At 44.1% G+C, this 22145-nt stretch overlaps 1 protein-coding gene across 1 annotated transcript in view; it reads right to left on the bottom strand.

Annotated features, from left to right (window-relative positions):
- Window positions 1-21269, bottom strand: part of LOC138279265 (vomeronasal type-2 receptor 26-like) — a 129519-nt gene extending 108250 nt beyond the window's left edge. Inside the window, exon 1 of the mRNA XM_069219392.1 lies at window positions 20949-21269. Coding sequence (XP_069075493.1) covers window positions 20949-21269 — 321 coding nt within the window. The remainder of the gene's footprint in view (window positions 1-20948) is intronic.
- Window positions 21270-22145: the final 876 nt, after the last annotated feature.

Genomic DNA, 22145 nt, shown 5'->3' with positions numbered 1-22145 from the left:
CTTGAAAACAGACGCTGTTCGTAGTCTGCCAGCACCCCTGATATGGAGATCAGGGTGTTGTTGATGGCCTGCAAGTCTTCCCTGATCCCCTGGTACTGTCCCTCCTGCAGCCACCTGTTCTCCTGCACGTTGTCCAGGATCTGGCCCATCGCGTCCTTGGAATGTTGGTAGACTACCAGGATCTTGGAGAGTGCCTCCTGGAGAGTCGGTTCCCTGAGCCTGTCCTCTCCCTGGCACACAGCAGTCCTCCCAGTGTCCCTGGTGGCCTGTGCCTCTTTCCCCTGAACCGTGTGCCCTCTGCCACTTACCTCAGGTCCCTGATTGTCTTGTGTAAGAGGTGTGGCCTTGGGTTCCCGTACAGGTGGACACACTGCTGATTGATGTGTCCTGGGACAGAGGTGTGGGTACGCTGGGTGGGTGCTGTGCTGGTGTTTCCTGATGGGGGAGGCTATGTGGTGGTCTTTGACTGGGCTTGGGTAACCGGCTGGCCAGTGGTCCCTGATGGCCCAGGTAGATTGTCCAGATCCTGAAGACCAGAGTTACTGCCATCACTGTGGGCCTCTTCTGTTGGTGGACTGGATAGTGCTGGCACCTCCTCTCCAGTGACATTGGCTGGGGTACCTGTGGGGATGTAAATGATGTGTTATGGTTAATCTGTATGACATATTGTACATCCCTGGCTTCCCCTCTATGGAAGGTTTTGCCATGCCAGCTTTTACTTGTGTATGTTAGTGTATGGTGGGATTGTAAGTTCTCTGTCTTGTGCAGGCTTTTGTGATGATTGTCCATGCAGGGCCATGAGGGGTGTCCATGCATTGGTACAGCATGCAGAGCTTGGCATTGGGATTAGTGAGATGTGATGGTGGAGTGTGTGGGATGTAGTGGAGTGATGGGAGTGAGGGTGAGGGTATGTGATGGCATGCAGGTAGGGAATTGACTTAGTAGAGTACAGTCCTCCTCCGACTCCAGCCAGGCCCTCAGGATGCAGTATTTCCAAGACTTGCTCCTCCCATGCTGTGAGTTGTGGGGGAGGAGGTGGGGATGCACCGCCAGTCCTCTTTACAGCTATTTGGTGTCTTGCTGCTGTGGAATACACCTTCCCCTGTAGGTCTTCCACCTCTTCCTGATGTCATCCCTTGTTCTGGGGTGCTGTACCACGGCATTGACCCTGTCCACGATTCTCCACCATAGCTCCATCTTCCTAGCAATGGATGTCTTCTGCACCTGGGATCTGAATAGCTGTGGCTCTGCCCAGATGATTTCCTCCACCATGACCCGCAGCTCCTCCTCAGAGAATCTAGGGTGTCATTGTGGTGCCATGAGTGTAGTGTGAGTGGTGTGGGTGAGGGTGTGTGGGGTGATGTGTTGGGGTTTATGATGTAAGGTGCGTGGATGGTGTATATGTGATGGTGGTGTGTGGCTGTGGTCTTGTCTGTGGTCTTGCTATCTCTCTTGTCGCACTTGTTTGTAGTCGTAAAGGGTTGTGGGTAATGTGGGTGTGTGTTTTATAGTGGTGTGGGTGTGGTGTGTGTATGTGTGTCAGGTGTGTGTAGTTTGAATTGTCCAATGTGGTGTAGTTTTGTATGTGTGTGTATGTATTTTGAGCGCAGCAGTATGTAGCGCCAATGGTTTACTGCCATTGAATGTCCGCCGCGGTGATTCATGGGTCATAATGTTGTGGGCGTAGTTCTGTTGGCGTAACGGTGTGGGTTTTGCTACCGCCAGTTTATCACCGACCTTTGGGTTGGCGGACTTGTGTTTGTGGTTGTATAGTGACAGATTGCTATGTGTGTGTCATAATATGGGTAGCAGTGATCCGCGGCGGCGGCAGTATGTTGGCGGCATTCAGCATGGCTGTAAGCGGTACTTACCGCCAATGTCATCATGAGGGCCTATGTGTCACAGCAATGAAATTGTGGAATTGCCTGCCACAAACTTAATATCTACGGGATCTCACATGTTATATACTGCGATATGGAGACAGCATATGACAACACTCACAGTTCACTTTCAAAGACAAGGTGAAACAGATAAGAAATAGTTTGTCTAAACCTGGGATCTTCTGAATACAGTGTAGTTGATCTGTACTCGGACCACTCTCGTTAGATTTAGACTGTGTGCCCAGTTAAGTCACATGCTGATCAACATCCATATCTTAATAGACTGTTTTCTCTTTTGAGATATTCTATGGCTTTTTTACTTTGTCTATACTGACCAAATCCTAACAAATCTGTTTCTTTTATTTGACACCATTTCCTAAAAACCACTAATGGTGCCTCTACTTCTCAATCTGTCCCAAGAATGTAAATGTTTTCTTTAAAATATTGTGGTGAAAGCACTTTTCCTTTTAGACCTTTCAATAACTCACTCACTTTGAGGTAATTTTACAGTATTGTCTTCATTCCAACTATGGCTTGAAAAGGGTGCACAGTTTGAATCAAAAATCATCATACACATTTAGATATTTCAGTTCTAGAGGAACTGGAAACATTTCTAAGTCATTGTTAATACCTCCAGCAGGCATTTCATGATTACCATGTTTAGTGATACAGTATTTGCACACTAATTGATTTACACATCAATGAAGCTGTGCCTCTGCAGTTAAATATAGGGCAAGTTTAATAAGATCTTCCTCTTTACTTTTATCATGATATTTCTACTTTTCTTGTTTGTGCTTTGTAGTATGTCGGCAGCAAACACATATCTTGTTTTGAATATCAGCAGATGTATCTTCCATTTGTCTTTTTTTTAACTGAAGTTATCTAATGTAGAACAAGTATTGTTACTCTTTGAAGTAAATGGTACAAATACTTCATGTACTTCTGTCTGCCTTTCTGGTTCAAGGTAAGATATTTGGATCTCTTCAGATACACTAGTAATTTTAGCCACAGCACCATTTAAAAGAGCTTTATTTAAAACATCTCAATGTAGAACAGGATTTGTGACAAAATATAGCCTTCTAACTAGATTGCACATGTTTGAATAATGAACAGATAGCATCCCAAAATGATGGAATATACTATCACATATGTATTTAGATGGGCAAGCCAATGTTTGGCCTTGCAGTTTAAAAATTATTATCACTCTTAAAGGATCTAAAGTTTGGAAAATCCACACTTTTCTTTTTTGAAGTTACATTATGAAACTTTACTAAGAATACTTTAAGCCTGCCAGTTGATTCTTGCTTTATGCTACAGGAACTGCTTCTCTGCCACTCGTACACTGGAGCTGATGGACGTCAATGTAAAATGTAATTCTTGATTACTTCATGTACATTTCTAGGTACTGTTTTTTCCTTCAGTATGGCTGTACCTTATTTGACCTCATATGTGTGACCATCTGTAACAACAGCAAGCAAAAAGTTATTGCTTTAAAAATAATTTTCTTCATTAAATTAAGCCTTGCTACTTGAGGTATGTTTCTACTCCCCATCAAAAATGTTGCAAAAGTTGGCCTAAGTGATCTGCACCTTTTCCCTGCACTTTTCTTTACAGAAGAGGTCAATATACCTAAAGACTTTACCGGTGGAGGATCAGAAAGAATAACCTCCTTCTGAGTGCAAAATAATTTTCTATAATGCTATCAACAAACTCTTTCTGACGATTTCTACTATCTCTACTCTTCTGTGACTTTTTTGATTTAAAGTACCTTTCTTTTTCAATACATCCTTTTGTGAAAGTCTGATTTAACTATTTATATTTCTAAGAAATGCTGTGTACTGTTACCAATATTGTGTGTTTCTGTTTCCTTCTTCCTGTACTAGTTTCACTTGTAATGTCTCTTCCTTTCCTGTAGTGGTCATGCTTCATCATCTTTATTTTCTTCTTCTGCTGCTGCTTGGTAGACATTGTGAAAGATGTAAAACACCTACAGAAGAAGGCTGACACAATGGAAAGACATATGTGGCTATAGGTGTCTGTGTGACTGTCTGTGTTTCTATTAAGGTGCACATGTATCTTCATGCACATTTTTTTTCCATGGGCCTCGCTGAGCGCCACTATGGATCTGCAAATTCACCATATGATTAAAAAAGTTTCTTAATTATCAGGTTCCAGTACACAGATAGTCTCTTCACAACACCCGGCACAAGGTACCTCTACCCTACCCCCTTCCACCTTTTTAAAAAATGTAACCAAGGACATCAGGACCAAATCCTAAGATGGTGGCCGCAATTTGCTGTTCAAGTTGCGGCCAATCAATCACAATGCAACATGTGGATTGCGGATCTGCAGATCCTTCGCGTAGGATCCACAAAGAATCTGCAGTCCGAAATATAAAAAAATTTTTGGACCTCAATTTCTCCAAAATGTGTGAAATTTGTGAACATATTTACACCAAAACACAAAAAGCAGTATTCCCAGGCCAAGGTCAAGCTTTCTGCCAAATGTGGCATAAATCCGTTCAGTGGCCTGGCATGTAGTCTAAAATGTATAGGGAAAATGTGGTTTGTGATCCCCTCTTTTTCTCAGACCCCTCTTGACGGATCACCCCAAAGCTTTCCCTGTACAAAATAATCAAACTGTAGCACTTTAAAAAAAAAGTTTAGCTGAGACTTGTCGAACTACGCCAGAGTTATTAGCAACACAAAAAAGGCATTTCCTATGGAAATATGGAAACACAATTGTAAATGTTACTACCCAATGACTGCTACTGGGCAACACACACACACATATATGCGGTCAACCCCATTAACCACACCAACCCAGCGCCATGCACGGCCTGCGGCCAGGCCCTGCGGTAAACTCCTTTTAAGCTTCAAACCCCGCACCACGTAATGCTGAAGGGGATTTGACCTTAAAGGGGGACAGCATTAAATATATATGTTTAAGGGGGCCGCACAGGCCACTCCTGTGCCCTTGGGGAACAGCATTTCCCTGGGGCTACCTAATAAAAATGGTTGGAGGGCCACGCAAACCCCCCTCAGGCCCCATGGACCACATTCCACCAGGACAATGTTGAATAAATATATGGAGGGGCTGCACAGACCCCTGGACCCTGGAAACCACCTCCCCAGGGCTTCACAATAAAAAAAATACTTAGGGGGGCTGCACAGACCTCCTGGGGCCCCATTGACCACTGCCTCCCTGGGGCTGTTTTTAAAATATTTATTGGGTTGCCACAAGGACCAAATGGCTCCCCTCCCTAGGCTGATTTCGGCCTCAAGTATTCAATTGCTCAGAGCCCGGCCACATGTTCCTGAGTGCCCAGGGCACCCAGTATAAACTTATGGGGATAGCGGGGGGAGCCTCAAAGCCCACGCGGTCCCAGTCGGCTCCTGTCTCCTGCAGAGCTGGCATTGCTCCTACATGCAGGGACCTGCTGAAAATAGCAGCTCCCTGAGTGCGGGAGCAATAATTTCATCTCTTTCCCTGACTGCATGTCTGCGGACAGTGAAGGAGATGAAATCTCTGCTTCCGACAAGCAGGAACATTTTTAATGCTCCCACTTGCTGGAAGCGGAGTGTTTGCTTTTTCTTGGAGGGAGCTGTCACAGCTCCTGTCAAACAAACAGCTACCTCCCTAGAGTGGGCACCTCGGGAGGTAGCAGGAGCTGGCCCTGGGGGCTGGGCGTACCCAGCCATGTATGGCTTCTTATCTATTTAGCACTGGGGAGGTCTGTCATCCCTGGGGCCGGGGTCTGCACCAACCCCTTCCAGAAATCTTATTGCAGCCCTAGGGAGGTGGGGGTCCACAGGGTCTGGGGGGATCCATGTGGACCCCTGTACTTTTACAAATTATCGACCAGGAGAGATGGTGATCCCCACGGCCTGGGGTGGGCCGGCATACTTTTATAAATTGTAGTCCTGGGGAGGTAATGGTCCTGCAGATACCCCCTATTATCTTTTTGATATGTTGTCCTGGGGAGGTGGTGATCCCCCAGGCACTGGGGGACCGACAGTTCCCCCTGTATAGGTATCAAACATAGCTCTGGGAAGATGGTGGTCCCCGGGGCCTGCTATTCATTTTATTTTGCAGCCTCTGGAGATGGCAGTCCCAGGGCCCAGGAGGCGCCCCCCCCCCTCATTTATGTCTTTGTTCTTGCGCCAGGGAGGTGGTGTCCCATGGGCCTGGGTGCGTCTGTGCAGCACCCCCACATTTTTATTGGTTAGGTGGTCCCCGGGGCTTTTGAAAGCCCTACGAGGAGGGACCTGTGTGCCCCCTCCTCAACAATATAAATAAGCATGCCCCCAGGAATTGGCTCACTGGGGGCAAAAGGTAAAGCAAGTGTGGGAGACCGCGCTTTATTTTTTAAAAACATTCACAGCAAAATTTGCATGTATCTGCAAATTTAACAATGAATTCAAAAAATGCTTTTTTGCCCTGGCTAGGTCCCAGGGGTATTCCTAAACTGCCTCCATATCTTTTGTTTAACCTTTTTATTGGGACTCAGTTGAAGCTGCGTCTCAAAATAGCTATTAACACTTCTTGGTTGAAGTGTTAGCAGCCAATCAGATCTCTGCACGGGATCGGGAGGATTTGCGAAGTGTTCGCACCTCTAAAAGTACTGAACAAATTTACACCAAATAAGAAAAAGCGTGTTCTGCGGCCCAAAAACTACCTTTCTGCCAAATTTGGTGTAAATCCGTCCAGCTATTCGAGTAGAAGGTATGTCTAAAGAGTCTATGAAGATTAACGTGGGATGGATAATGCACTTTTTTTGACCCCCCTTTTCTTGGCTCCCGCTTGACGGATCGCCCCAAAACTTTCCACGCCCTAGACACGCGTCTTCCTAATACCGAGTTGCAAACCTAATTTGCAATTCAGTATTAGGTTATGAAATTGCAAATAGGGCTTTGTACATTAAAAAAAGCTTTTTTGTGTACTCAAATGACCTGATTCTTCGAATCAGACAGTTTGCAACCTTAAGAAAGCTTTGTTCATATGGTACGAAGTCTCCACCCATCCACATTGCAAATCATAACCTAAATCAGTTATTTGGGTTTTACATGTCTCTGGACTCGGACTTGAGAATGCATCTGGCCCTTTTTCTAGTTTTCTCTTGTTCCATTGAATCTTTTTAGGATTTCTGAGAGGTAAGGAGAAACAAAACAACACCTTTTCATAAATTAACAGTGAAACCCATTTGGGCACACAATGAATCTCAGAGGCAGAAGTTCTAGTTCAAAAGTTTTATTACAAATTTAAGGCCAGCCGTACATAAATGAGTCTTAGAATCATACTATATAAGTACACAATCGCTGTACTTATATAGTATTACTGAAGTTCCAGCTGTTTTCTTTCTCCCCGCCTTTGTTCCTAGATGGCTACACTGACAATACAGGGTTATTAAGGGTATAGTGCGGTGGCAGAGCCTAGCGTATTCAGGTGCAAGTGGGGCTGCGCCTAGCTCTGCCCCCCATCAAGTCACTTAATGGCCCATTCAGGCTCTGCTGTCCCACTGTTGTGTGACAGTCTGTGCTGAATTCACAAAGACTCAGCCCAGTCATGTGACCTAAGGCAGGCTGCAGGCACTGAGGGCTAAGGGAAGGAAAATGGCAACTTTCTAAATGTGGCATTTTCAAACCACCTGTAATGACAAACCTGACTTTACCTTTAGAGAGGATTTATTATTACAAGTTAATGGATACCAAACATGTTATATAACCACCAATGGTTTAGCAATTACAGCATATTAAATCTAATAAGGCATCCCCAATGTTATCCTATAGGTGGAGTAGGCCTCACAGTAGTGAAAAAACAAACTTGGAAGTGTTTCACTACTAGGACATGTAAAACTAAAAAGTAGCTGTCCTACCTTTTAAGTATGCAGCACCCTGCCCTACGGCTACCTAGGACTTACCTTAGGGATGAATTATATGTAATAAAAAGGAGGGATTAAAGCATGTCAAAGAGTTTTAAATGCCAATCCGATTTGGACACTACTTTTAGGCTCCAATAACAGGCATGGGTTGTGGTTTGAAGTGCTACTTTTTTTTTCAAATCTTTTTATTAGTGCATCGAACCACAAACATTAACAATCGCAGATCATAGAACAATAACTTTAGGGAGGGAGTGAGGTGGCAGTCGGTTGGGCATCACATTTTGCACAACAAAATGCATATATACCATACAGATCTTATAACAATCACATAAAAACAGTATATATAGCTGTCTCAGTTCCTGTGGACATGGCACTTCAAAAAGGGTGAATCATTGCCTGTTCAATGTACGCTGGATTAAGGAGAACTTTAGAAAAATAAGGCATCAGGTTGGTGTTTGTGGTGGAATCATAAATACTGTTGATGACTGTAATTATAGTGTGCTTGACGGAAGTATAGCCAAAAATGTGTTGTGTGTAGTGTAGCCCCCATCATGGTGGATACATTTCATCCTTAGCTTCCCATTGCACCACTAATGCATCCCAATCTTCACCGTCCATGCATGATTGGCCCTTATCTTGCAGCGAACTCAAGACTCTTGCCTCTGTCTTTGCCCATCTCAGGACTGTATGGGACCACTTAGTAATGTCCGGCATAATGGGTGCCTTCCATTGCATAGCTAATTGCCTCTTAAACAGAACCAACTCCAGATCAATGAATCTATGGAGATATCTATCTTTCCTTTTTTTGGGTTGCATACCCAATAGGCACGACTCAGGGGTAGGAATCAGCTGATGTTCTGTTATCTCTGTAATCTGGGCAGTAACTGACTGCTATGCATTTAGCACTGGGGGGCATTCCCACACCATATGATAAAATACTGCTGCTTTTAGCCCGCACCTTGGGCATTGGGGCGCAGAGTCGGGGAACATGCGACTTAAACGATATGTGGATAGGTAGGCCTGATGTATGTAATTGAACTGCATATATCGGAATCGAGGATTTCGGGAGACCTCCTTTACCTGCCTGAATACAGCTGCCCATTGAGATGGGGTAAGTTGTTGAGAGAGGACAGCATTTCACCAAGCCAGTGCTCCATTGGTAGTGGTGTCAGTGTTAGTATGCAGTGCTGTGTATAACAGTGTTATTATTCTTTTCTGGCCAACATCTAATAGCAAAGTATGCAGCACGGGCGACTGTGATGGTTGTGTTTCACCAATACCCTATGTTTCAAGTAGTAATCGAAGAGTGGCATGGTAAGTCAAAAAATGGCCTGGTCCCAGATCTGCAAGTTCCATAATGTCTGCATAGGACATAATAGTCCCTTCTTCAAAAAGATCCCCCAACGTTGTGATCCCCCCTGTCGTCCAAGGTGTCAAGTTGTGTCGTACAGCTAGCTGGGACCCCCCCAGCATCTGAGAGGTGGGAATCAAGGGTGAATACGGAGAAGCATGTGATGTACCCTATACAAATCTTGCCCAGCACCTTCGAGCATTCTCCATTACGTCGGTACCACCTTGTGATAAATGTGTATTACCAGTCAACCACAAATACATGGGAGTATTTTTTATCCTTTCACCCACGAATTTTTGCTTCGCGTTCTGGTGTGTGCTAAGACAGCGCAGGGGCCACTGTAGTTGTGCAGGGTTTTTCATGTACAGCTTGCTTTCCACACAGAATGTGTTTATGATCTTCTTCCTAGCACAAAGTTACAAAATATGGGGGGTGGAAGGTACATGATAGAGAAAGCACAGCAAGCACTTGAATTTCATAACTTACGCAAAGGGAGGGGGAGGTTGCCAGAACCTTCCTCCTGGGTTTGTTTAAGGTATATAAGGTGGTGAGGCTTGGCACTGAGTTAGAATGAGTTCTCCTGAATGTAGATGCATAGTTCAGGTTAAAATATTTCATGTTGGAAGGATCTCCTACTGCCTCAGCAGTCCAGGGCTCCTCGGCTTGATGTTGACAAGGATGAAGAAATCAACCCCTATGGCGATGCATTTTAATTCTTAATTATCTATCTTTATTATGCATATATAAATATACATTGCACATATTCATTGTTGACGTATTGCACTTTTTCTGCCTATCATTTTTTAACTGCTGTGATGATTTTGGTATCTACATGTTGTTTATGCATTCAAGTTAAATGCTCATGTTCATATTTTTGTTTGCTTTCGTTTGAGATCTGCGAAGTACCTTAATAAATTCATCACTCAGACTAAGAGTGCTGCATTCTTTGGCTTTGTTCCCTCTCGATTTGAAGCTAAGCAGAACAGCTACACACTAGTTAAACATTTTATTTTTTTTAAATGGGAGCCTGAAGAGGCTATTGTGATGTTTCTCTTCTCTCCAACTACTCCCCTGACACTTGTTTCCGGGTACTGTCTGTAACAAACATTTAATTACCAAGTCCACACTTGGCTAATCTTTAATGGATGGCTGACAAGTCTAAAAGGGAATTATAAGCTTTCTGCTGAAGTCCCCAGTGGAGACAAGAGCTCGGGTCATCAGGTGGCTTCTGATAAGCAAAGAATGTGCGGAGAGGCAGAGAAGTGGGCTGAGACAGAGAAAGACAGAGACAAACTATCTCGCCTGCTCCTGTTATCAGCTTTGTATCACTGGATCTACCACACACTGCCTCTGTCTGTCATCACAGAAGCCTTCTCATTTGTGAGCAGACTACAGGGTTGAATTTGGTGTCAGATAAACACTATAGAATGCCTGACCCCATTGAAGAGACTTTACAGAGTGAGCCCAACTAGCAGGAGCCAGACTAGGATATGTGCTATGATGAAGGAAACATTATGAATGTTATTAAGTGTGTTCAAGAAGCTTTATGAGAAACAACGTTGTGTGGTGGATGCATTGTTAAAGAAAACAACAAAAGTTTGATAAAAAAGGACATTGGCAATGTGTGCCTCTTCATGATATTGTGAAAGAGTACAACGTTAATTGACAGTATAACTGAGGCTAAATGTAGAGTGCTAGATATTATAGTTCTAAGCATAGTGAGATTAGCTGGACATTGCTAAAACAGCTGGAAATTTAAGCAAACTGGAAAGTGTGCTATAATGGACATAGAGGAAAAAGGTACCAAAACAATGGGAAACACCAAGTATATTGAGTGTTTAGTTTTTAAATGTTGCACCCCTGAAATCAGGCCTTCTATAATGGAGTGCCTGCTAATGTGGGACAGGCTTGACTCCCCATCATAGTCCCCCTGGCATTGCTTCCGGATCAGTTAAAGTAAAATGATGAAGCCCGTAATTGAAAAGAAATGCTATGTAGCTTAAGTTTATAAAGCTGCACTGACTTTAATAGCCCTGCCCGAGACTGAAGTTACCATCACAATGTAAATGTATATAGCATCCTACTAATTATTCACAATGTAATCAAACTGTTGAGTTATAAAATGTCCTATTTGCCATTGGACCTTCTAGAGCATCCTTGCGAAGAAAGCTTTCTCACTCCACCTTATCCCCTGGAAAGAAGTCTTTATACCGTACCATATTTTGATAAAGCATAGTATTCTTTATAGGTATCATTTACCTCTAGGCCCCCATTATTGGAACTTATAAGACCTGCCACCACAGTTGTCTGAATTCATTGGGTGTAATAATCAGCACCTATTTAAAAGTGCCGGGGAATAAAAGTCAGATTTTGAATTTGGCTTACTACACCAAAATATGCCTGTGCAATTATTAGAGTAAAGTTTCCTATTTTAAATTCTGCTAGATTTGAACTGTTTAAATTGTACAGGATATGTATACCTTATTGCAATTTATGATTATATGCAGTACATTCAACTAATGTGTGTTTCTGTTGCCTGCATGTACAGGGTTTACTCTATGGTCAGAAATATCTGGGGCACTCATACCAAAGGCCACCTGTCTAAAAGGTTCATAGCTGTAGTGCCCCAAGGATCCTTGTTAAAATGTACCGAAATCCCAAAATGTTTGTATCAATGTTACTGCCCAATATATTACAAAATGCACCACTCCCCCAAACTCCAATGGGATGTGTAGCCAGAAAATGTGTTAGTTCATCCCAGAACTGTGCAGACTTTATAGCACAGTGTTCTTTACAATTTACAGGTTTCTTTTTCAGGTGTTTCTTTAAGAGAACTCATTTCTTTTGCAAATTGAAATGTATATCTAATGAAAGTGTGGGCATTGGTAATGGACAATACTATGTATTAAATACATATTTACAAGAACGTGGTGCATCAGCTCTGATGCGCCACTTTTCTTGCGTTGCCTTGCGCCCCCTAACGTCACCATGGTAGTACTGTATTTACTATACAGTACAGCATAGGAGACATTAGGACAATAGTGTCAAATTGTTTTACGCTATTATGGCGCTTTGCTGGACTAGCGTCAAAATTGTTGTTTGTTAGTCCAGCAAAGGTCAGGGTGCTCTCCTAGGGTATAACGGCAGCATCACTTTAACCTCTGCCCTGAGCAGGTATTAGAAATGACAGAAAAAATGGCACCATTTGTTTGGGCCTCCTTGCGTGGGAATGCCCCCCCTTCATACATTATACCTGGTGCAGGTATAATGTGGCGCAAGGAGTTACAAAGTGACGCAATGCATGCATTGTGCCACTTAGTAAATATGACGCATGGTGGGGGCCTCCTTAACGCCTTCTTAGCTTAAAATAAATGATGCTAGGGCGGCACAAGGAGGCACAAAGGGCTTGGATATATGCCCCATACTGTGCCCATAAATGTCACCACAAAACACTGTTAATTATTGCTAAAGAAAGAGCAGTCTGTTTGTGTGATGAGTTCATTTACATACTAATTCATGTTTAGCTCTTTTATGGGACAGTTCCATATAGTAATGACTTGGAAATCTGCTGTGGTTTAGGTGGGGAAGGCGTCATCGTTGATTGAGAGGTGACTTCCCAAAGCCTCCCTTCTAAGAAGAGGGTGCAGCAGGTTTACTGCATTGGAAACCCCGGGATACAAGGGATGAGGGCTTGATGCCGTTGGTGAGAACAGACTTTTTCACCTTACTGGCCACTTCTGGACTCTTCCAATTGAAGCAACAGCAGGGAACATGTTTGACTTTAGAGTGGGTTCAGTTACTATTTCACTCCATCCTGAACAACAGTAGGGGAGGTTTTGACTTTGGAAAGGTTAGAATTCATATTCCCAATTCAGCACAGGCAAAAACAGGGAAAGTGTTAGATTCTGGAGGGTGTCGATTTGCTTTTCCCACTCCAATTTAAGCAACAGTAGGAACAACATACTCAACGTCTCCCAGTCTGGATTCTGCAAGAACCACAGCACTGAGACCGCCCTCATCGCCTGCACAGACGACATCAGGACCAGAGTGGACAAGGGCGAGACCGTCGCCCTCATCCTCCTAGACCTCTCTGCAGCTTTTGACACTGTATGCCACCAAACCCTCCGCGCACACCTTTTCGATGCCGGAATTCACCACAAAGCCCTGGACTGGCTCACCTCCTTCCTCTCCGAAAGAACCCAAAAAGTTTGCCTCCCTCCTTTCCGGTCTACAGCCACCAAGATCATCTGTGGGGTCCCCCAAGGATCCTCCCTCAGCCCCACCCTCTTCAACATCTACATGACTCCTCTCGCCAACATCCTCCGCCCCCACGGCATCAACATCATTTCATACGCTGACAACACCCAGCTCATCATCTCCCTCACTAGAAACCCAGCCACCGCCAAGAATAACCTGCACGCCGGACTGCTCGCCATTGCTAACTGAACAAGCCACCTCAAATTGAACTCAGACAAAACAGAGATCATCATCTTCGGCCCCAACAAGACAGCATGGAACGACTCCTGGTGGCCCACCAACCTCGGACCACCCCCCAACACCCACCACCCACGCATGCAACCTTGGCATCATTCTGGACTCGTCTCTTTCCATGACCCAGCAACTCAACGCCATATCATCCTCCTGCTTCAACACCCTTTGCATGCTACGCAAACCTTTCAAATAGATCCCTTTAGAAACAAGAAAAACAGTCACCTACGCCCTCATAAGCAGCAGACTGGACTATGGCAACACCCTCTACGCAGGAACCACATCCAAGCTTCAAAGAAAACTCCAGCGAATCCAGAACGCAGCCGCACGTCTCATCCTCGACCTCCCTCACCATGAACACATATCCACGCACCTCAGATCCCTACACTGGCTGCCCATCAACAAAAGGATAATTTTCAAAATCCTTGTCCATGCTCATAAAGCCCTCCACGACACTGGACCGCCCTACCTCAATGAACGAGTCAACTTCCACGTACCAACTTGGCGACTCTGCTCCGCCGACCTCGCCCTCGCTACAGTCCCCGCATCCAACGCACCACCTCCGAGGGCAGATCCTTCTCCCACCTCGCCGCCAAGACCTGGAACTCCCTCCCCACCAACCTTCAGAAAGCACCTAAAAACATGGCTTTTCGAGCAGTAACCGCCTGCCCCCCTCACCCCCCATCCCCAGCGCCTTGAAACCATACCGGGTGAGTAGTGCGCTTAAGAAATTATCTGATTGATTGACAATGCTGGATTTTGGCAGGGTTTGACATACCATGCCATTAAAAAAAACATTTAAATAACTAACAAATTAAAGCTATTTCAATACATTTAAATAAAAATATATTCATTATAGAAATATATATATAATTAAATGTGATGGAAAAACAAAAAATGCAATATTACAAATGTAATTTAATAAATATAAAAATGAATTAAAATATTTAAAATAAATTCACACCTCACCCTACTACCCAAAACAATCCACTAACAAACAAGAACAATAATTAAAAATGCTATAAATTAATGTAATTATTAAATAAAACAATTAATACATGAGTACACATTTAATAACAATTAGTATACTATTCAGCAAATTAAAAGATCAATAAAAAATTTAATATTACATTAATTCGATAATTTACATGATTAAGAATTAATGTTTAAATTAGTTATACTACAGAAAAATTGTAATTTGAGATCATATCCTGCACTAAGTGCTGTCTAAGGTGATGGTTACTCTCATTCAACATTAATGGAATATATAAAAAATAATTGTTAGAGGCGCCTATTCTGTCCAGAATGCAGTTTCAATATTTAAAAATGTATTCCATTGCTTAAATTATATTTCACAAAACATAAATCCGTGTGAATTTAATATATGCTCATACAATATGCTTATCTTGTGATAAATGTCTAATGGTTGTTTGCAATAATTGCATACAATATATTCTCACTTGATATGAAAAGATTAATAAAGAAGATAAATTAGTATTATCTCTTAAATAAATCAATATCGGAGCTGTGGCACAGCCGAAGCTTAGTATACACTAATCAAATGAGACTATTTCCCAGGATCCACCACTTAGATTTCAGTACTCAAAATTCATGTATGTGCTACAGTCATGATATAAAGCAATCACAACTTACTGGTAATTACAATTACAAAACTAATCTCAACTGTAACTCAATATATCATGGTGGTCCAATTTGACTCTATCAGTTCATTCACTCTTACCAATCTGTGAAGACTAAATAGTGAATCAAATCATAAATATTTATAAAGCGCGCTACTCACCCGTGCGGTTCTCAAGGCGCTATAGATTTCACCTAAGGACTGAAAGTGTATGAAACAATATAATGAAAGACTGCTAGCACATTGGAATGTTGAGAGCTCCATTGAAGGCAGTGGAGTGGCTCCAGGCTTATAATGGTTGTTTTAAGCCCTGAGTTCCAACATTCAGATGTTTGTCTTCTTGTTTTCCCTTTAAAAATGTAGACCTTTCCACTCTGAGTGGATGAATATTTCAATAGCTTTATAGCCCTTCTGCTTCTGTCAGTTGTTAAATGCCCTCTCCCGGTTCGGGCCTACAACTCGGATTCGGGGCCTTTAATATCTGGTATAGCCCTCAGCAGTGGGCTATAATGTGTTCTCACTTACATTATTAGAGATCAGATATTTGAAATACAACAGGCACTGACAGAAACACCCTTCCACGATCTGGTGATTTATAAACTAAATGACAACCCACGTCTTCGCCAATATTTGGCCACAGATAGCTCCATTATCTGCAATCTACCTGTCTGTCCTTTCTTTTTTGCTCCTTATCAACTCATTGACCTCCTCTCACGTGTCTTGATCCATATTATAGGGACCCTTTATCATCAACGGGCTCTACCGGTTACAACAGCGAAACTCACAAAACTTGAGGCACTGAACAGAAGCTCCCTTTCTTCGGCTATGAGATCCCAGGCAATGGACCTTCTCCTCTGATAACCAGAGAGTTATGTAGTTTCCAGATACTGATTGGTCCGAAGAGTCCTAGACATACAGGGAGTGCAGAATTATTAGGCGAATGAGTATTTTGACCACATCATCCTCTTTATGCATGTTGTCTTACTCCAAGCTGTTTAGGCTCGAAAGCCTACTACCAATTAAGCATATTAGGTGATGTGCATCTCTGTAATGAGAAGGGGTGTGGTCTAATGACATCAACACCCTATATCAGGTGTGCATAATTATTAGGCAACTTCCTTTCCTTTGGCAAAATGGGTCAAAAGAAGGACTTGACAGGCTCAGAAAAGTCAAAAATAGTGAGATATCTTGCAGAGGGATGCAGCACTCTTAAAATTGCAAAGCTTCTGAAGCGTGATCATCGAACAATCAAGCGTTTCATTCAAAATAGTCAACAGGGTCGCAAGAAGCGTGTGGAAAAACCAAGGCGCAAAATAACTGCCCATGAACTGAGAAAAGTCAAGCGTGCAGCTGCCACAATGCCACTTGCCACCAGTTTGGCCATATTTCAGAGCTGCAACATCACTGGAGTGCCCAAAAGCACAAGGTGTGCAATACTCAGAGACATGGCCAAGGTAAGAAAGGCTGAAAGACGACCACCACTGAACAAGACACACAAGCTGAAACGTCAAGACTGGGCCAAGAAATATCTCAAGACTGATTTTTCTAAGGTTTTATGGACTGATGAAATGAGAATGAGTCTTGATGGGCCAGATGGATGGGCCCGTGGCTGGATTAGTAAAGGGCAGAGAGCTCCAGTCCGACTCAGACGCCAGCAAGGTGGAGGTGGAGTACTGGTTTGGGCTGGTATCATCAAAGATGAGCTTGTGGGGCCTTTTCGGGTTGAGGATGGAGTCGAGCTCAACTCCCAGTCCTACTGCCAGTTCCTGGAAGACACCTTCTTCAAGCAGTGGTACAGGAAGAAGTCTGCATCCTTCAAGAAAAACATGATTTTCATGCAGGACAATGCTCCATCACACGCGTCCAAGTACTCCACAGCGTGGCTGGAAAGAAAGGGTATAAAAGAAGGAAATCTAATGACATGGCCTCCTTGTTCACCTGATCTGAACCCCATTGAGAACCTGTGGTCCATCATCAAATGTGAGATTTACAAGGAGGGAAAACAGTACACCTCTCTGAACAGTGTCTGGGAGGCTGTGGTTGCTGCTGCACGTAATGTTGATGGTGAACAGATCAAAACACTGACAGAATCCATGGATGGCAGGCTTTTGAGTGTCCTTGCAAAGAAAGGTGGCTATATTGGTCACTGATTTGTTTTTGTTTTGTTTTTGAATGTCAGAAATGTATATTTGTGAATGTTGAGATGTTATATTGGTTTCACTGGTAATAATAAATAATTGAAATGGGTATATATTTTTTTTTGTTAAGTTGCCTAATAATTATGCACAGTAATAGTCACCTGCACACACAGATATCCCCCTAACATAGCTAAAACTAAAAACAAACTACAAACTACTTCCAAAAATATTCAGCTTTGATATTAATGAGTTTTTTGGGTTCATTGAGAACATGGTTGTTGTTCAATAATAAAATTAATCCTCAAAAATACTACTTGCCTAATAATTCTGCACTCCCTTGTATGTTCCAGACATTGTTGCTAGCTTCTAGCTTTCCTGGAACGACTGTGAGGATACAACAGCGATATAGTAATATGTTTCTCATGCTCACTGTTAAGATGCTCATTTATTGCTCCACCTCATTTCTCTACCTGTACGCATGCACTACTGTGTGGTAATGGAGTGGTATTATTAATGGACTCACATAATAACACATTTTTCAAAATGCAATAGAAAAAAGGAAAAAAAGGAACTGCGTTGTAAGCAGCATAATACGTTCACCTTGAGTACTCTGGTCCAAGGTTACATGTTGTCATTTTTGTTCATATGACCAAAGGCTGCTTTTTCGGCATTTTTTGTAGCCTGACCATCATTGCTGGTGCAAAATATGAAAGTACAACTGTTAGAAATGGAGTCTTTGGTTGGCAGTCAGGTTACCCCCTGTCAAAGCAAGGACCCTCACTGTAGTCAGGGTAAGTCACACACAGTCCAAATTATCCTGTGCCCACCCTCTGGTAGCTTGGCACTGAGCAGTCAGGCTTAACTTAGAAGGCAATGTGTAAAGTATTTGTGCAATAACTCATACAATAACACAGTATATCACCACACAGTGTTTAGAAAAATATATAATATTTATCTGGTTAAATGCAGGTCAAAACGATCAAGGTTCTATAAGTATATGTCAAAATATCACTGTGGAAATGATATAAAGTATCTTTAGTCTTTAAAAAGCAACAAGTGTCTCATGCAAGCACAAAGTATCTGGTTTGCTTTCAAAATCTCCGTGAAGGACCGCAGCAGAGGAGATGCGTGGAAAATAGAGAGCTGTGCGTCGATTTCTCTGGGCGCACACAGACGATGCATCGTTATTTTTCACGCAGGGAAGGCTTTACGCCGATTTTTGGCACGCGGACATGGACCCTCTTCGGGTTGCGGGATTTTTGGACGCCCCGGGGATGATGCTTTGAAATCCTGGGCGTGTAGGGCGAAGTCACATGCGCTGTGTCGATCCGGTGGGCGTTGCATGGAAAAATCTATTGCGCGGCAGGTGCTGCATCGATTCTTCTTCTCTAGAAGTCGGACTTCATTGTTCCGCCTCGGCTGTGCGTTGATCCAATGGGCTCTGCGTCGATTTTACGGTCACAATGCTGGCGCTGTATCAATCTCTTCTCGGGGAACCGGGCTGCATCGTTCCGGTTCGGCATGCCGTGAATTGTTTACCGCAATGCAGGCTGTGCGTCGTTTCTTGCAGGCTGTGCATCGATTTTTCACCACACAAGGAGTTCTTTTGCAGGATGAAGTCTTTTTGGTACTGAGACTTCAAGGAACAGGAGGCAAGCTCTATCCAAGCCCTTGGAGAGCACTTCTCAGCAGAGCCAGAGGACAGCAAGACAGCAGGGCAACAGCAGGGCAGCAGTCCTTTGCAGAAAAGCAGTCAGGTGAGTCCTTTGGGCAGCCAGGCAGTTCCTCTTGGCAACCTGCAATTTCTGATTCAGGGATTCTTCTCCAGTGGTATCTTGTCCAGAGGTGTCTGAGTTGCTAGGGTCAGAGACCCTGCTTAAATACCCAAATGTGCCTTTGAATTGGGGAGACTTCAAAGAGTGGCTTAGAAGTGCACAAGGTCCCCTTTCAGTTCCATCCTGTCTGCCAGGGTCCCAGTAGGGGGTGTGGCAGTCCTTTGTGTGAGGGAAGGCTTGTGTCCTTTGACATGTAAGTGTCAGGCCCTCCACCCTCCCAGCCCAGGAAGGCCCATTCAATATGCAGATGTGTGCAAGTGTGACTGAGCATCCTGTGTTTGGGGTTTGTCTGAGTAGAATACACAAGGGAGCTGTCAACTAACCAAGCCAGACGTGGATTGTAAGGCACAGAAGGATTTAGGTGTAGAGAAATGCTCACTTTCTAAAAGTGGCATTTCTAAAATAGTAATATTAAATCCAACTTCACCAGTCAGCAGGACTTTGTATTACCATTCTAGCCATACTAAATATGACCTTGTTACTTCTTTCAGATCAGGATCTACCACTCAACACTATATGAGGGTAGCCCTAATGTTAGCCTATGAAAGGAACAGGCCTCACAGCAGTGTAAAAACAAATGTAGGACTTTTACACTACCAGGACATAGAAACTGCAAAGGTACATGTCCTGCCTTTTATCTACATAGCACCCTGCCCTATGGGTTATCTAGGGCCTACCTTAGGGGTGGCTTATATGTAGAAAAAGGGGAGTTTAAGGTTTGGGAAGTACCTTTAAATGCCAAGTCGAAGTGACAGTGAAACTGCACACACAGGCCTTGCAATGGTAGGTCTGGGGCATGGTTAAGAGGCTAGCTAGGTGGGCGGCACAATCAGTGCTGCAGGCCCAAAAGTAGCATTTAATCTATAGGCCATGGGCACATGTGGTGTGCTTTACTGGGGACTTACAAGTAGATTAAATAAGCCAATTGGGTATAAACCAATGTCAACATGTTTTGTTTTAAGGGAGAAAGCATATGCACTTTAGCACTGGTTAGCAGTGGTAAAGTGTACAGAGTCCTAAAACCAGCAAAAACAGTGTCCGAAAAGTGGAGGGAGGCAGGGAAAAAGTTAGGGGTGACCACTCTAAGGCTGTCAGGTCTAACATGTGTCCCCCCAGCTGAAAGTGGGGAGAGCTACCCAATGTCCTGGGAGCTCTCATCGCTAATGGGGAATTATCTGGAGAAACCATCAGCGTTGGCATGGTCAATCCCCAGGCGATACTCCACTGTAAAGTCCATCCCCTGTAGGGAAATGGACCACCTCAAGAGTTTAGGATTGTCGCCCCTCATCTGTATGACCCATCTGAAGGGCCTGTGGTATGTCTGAACCCGGAAGTGAGTCCCAAACAGGTATGGTTTCAGCTTCTTCAGTGCCCAGACTACAGCAAATGCTTCTCTCTCAATAGCACTCCACCTCTGTTCCCATGGTAATAGTCTTCTGCTAAAAAGGACTACTGGTTGATCTAGACCCTTCTCATTTAGCTGTGCTAGAACTGCCCATATGCCATGCTCTGAAGCGTCTGTCTGCACATTAAATTCTTTGGAGTAGTCAGGTGCCTTGAGCACGGGCCGTGCACATGGCTTCCTTCAGGGAGTCAAAGGCTTTCTGACAAGCCTCTGTCCAATTCATCAACCTAGGTTGTTTCTTGGATGTCAGTTCTGTCAAGGTTGGCACAATGGTTCCATAGCCCTTGACAAACCTCTGGTAATAACCAGTGAGGCCTAAGAAGGCCCTCACCTCAGTTTGGGTTCTAGGTGATTGCCAGGCCTTGACAGTTTCAATCTTGGCCTGGAGGGGTTGCACCTTGCCACCACCTACTAGGTGTCCCAAGTACACAGCGGAAACCTGCCCAATCTGGTACTTACTGGCCTTCATGGTCAGGCCTGCCTGTTGCAGGGCCTGAAGCACCTCCTTGAGGTGGAGCAGGTGTTCTTCCCAGCTGGAATTATAGATGTCAATGTCGTCTAGGTAGGCTGCGCAGAAGGCCTCCTTGCCAGCTAGGACCCCGTTAACCAACAGTTCGTAGGTAGCGGGGGCATTTCTCAACCCAAAGGGCATCACCAGGAATTGGTACCGGCCCTCAGGCGTGGAAAATACAAATCTCTCTTTAGCCGCCTCAGTCAAGGCGATCTGCCAGTACCCTGATGTGACATCAAAAGTACTGAGGAATTTGGCAGCGCCTAGTCTGTCTACGAGCTCATCAGCTCAGGGATGGGGTGAGCGTCAGTCCGTGTGACTGAGTTGAGACCCCGGTAGTCCACGTAGAACCGGAGTTCTGGCTTGGCACCGGGTGCAGCAGCCTTTGGTACCAGCACCACAGGGCTAGCCCAGGGACTACTGGCTTCTCAATAATCCCTAGGGCCAGCATCTTGGCGACTTCCTCCTTGATGCTGGCCTTCACCTTGTCTGACAACCTGTAAATGTTGTTCTTTACAGGGGGACTGTCTCCGTGTCAATATCATGGACACACAAGTGGGTGAGTCCAGGAGTGAGGCAAAACAGGGAATAGAACTACTCCAATAACTCATAGCAGTCTCCTCTCTGTTCTGGAGTCAGGGAGTCAGAGAGATCAACACCCTCCACTGACCCATCACTTTCTTTGGCAGAGAGGAGGTCGGGGAGAGGCTCACTCTCCTCTTTCATGCCCTCATATGTCACAAGGAGCAGACTGATGTCAGACCTCTCAAAATGAGGCTTCAGCCTGTTATGGTGGAGAACCCTTAGGGGGTTTCTAGGGGACTTGAGGTCCACTAGGTAAGTGGCCTTCTCCTTTCGCTCCTTCACTTCGAATGGGCCAGTCCAGCGGTCCTGGAGAGCTCTAGGCTCTACTGGCTCCATCACCCATACTTTGTCACCAGGTGAGAATTCTCCAGAGTGGCCTTCTGGTCATACCACTCCTTCATCAACTCTGGACTGGTCTCAAGGTTGCTCTTG

Source organism: Pleurodeles waltl, chromosome 2_2 (assembly GCF_031143425.1).
Source record: "Pleurodeles waltl isolate 20211129_DDA chromosome 2_2, aPleWal1.hap1.20221129, whole genome shotgun sequence".
In the NCBI taxonomy this organism is placed as follows: Eukaryota; Metazoa; Chordata; class Amphibia; order Caudata; family Salamandridae; genus Pleurodeles; species Pleurodeles waltl.
Note: the sequence above shows the minus strand (reverse complement) of the source record. Positions and strands in the feature narration are given on the sequence as shown.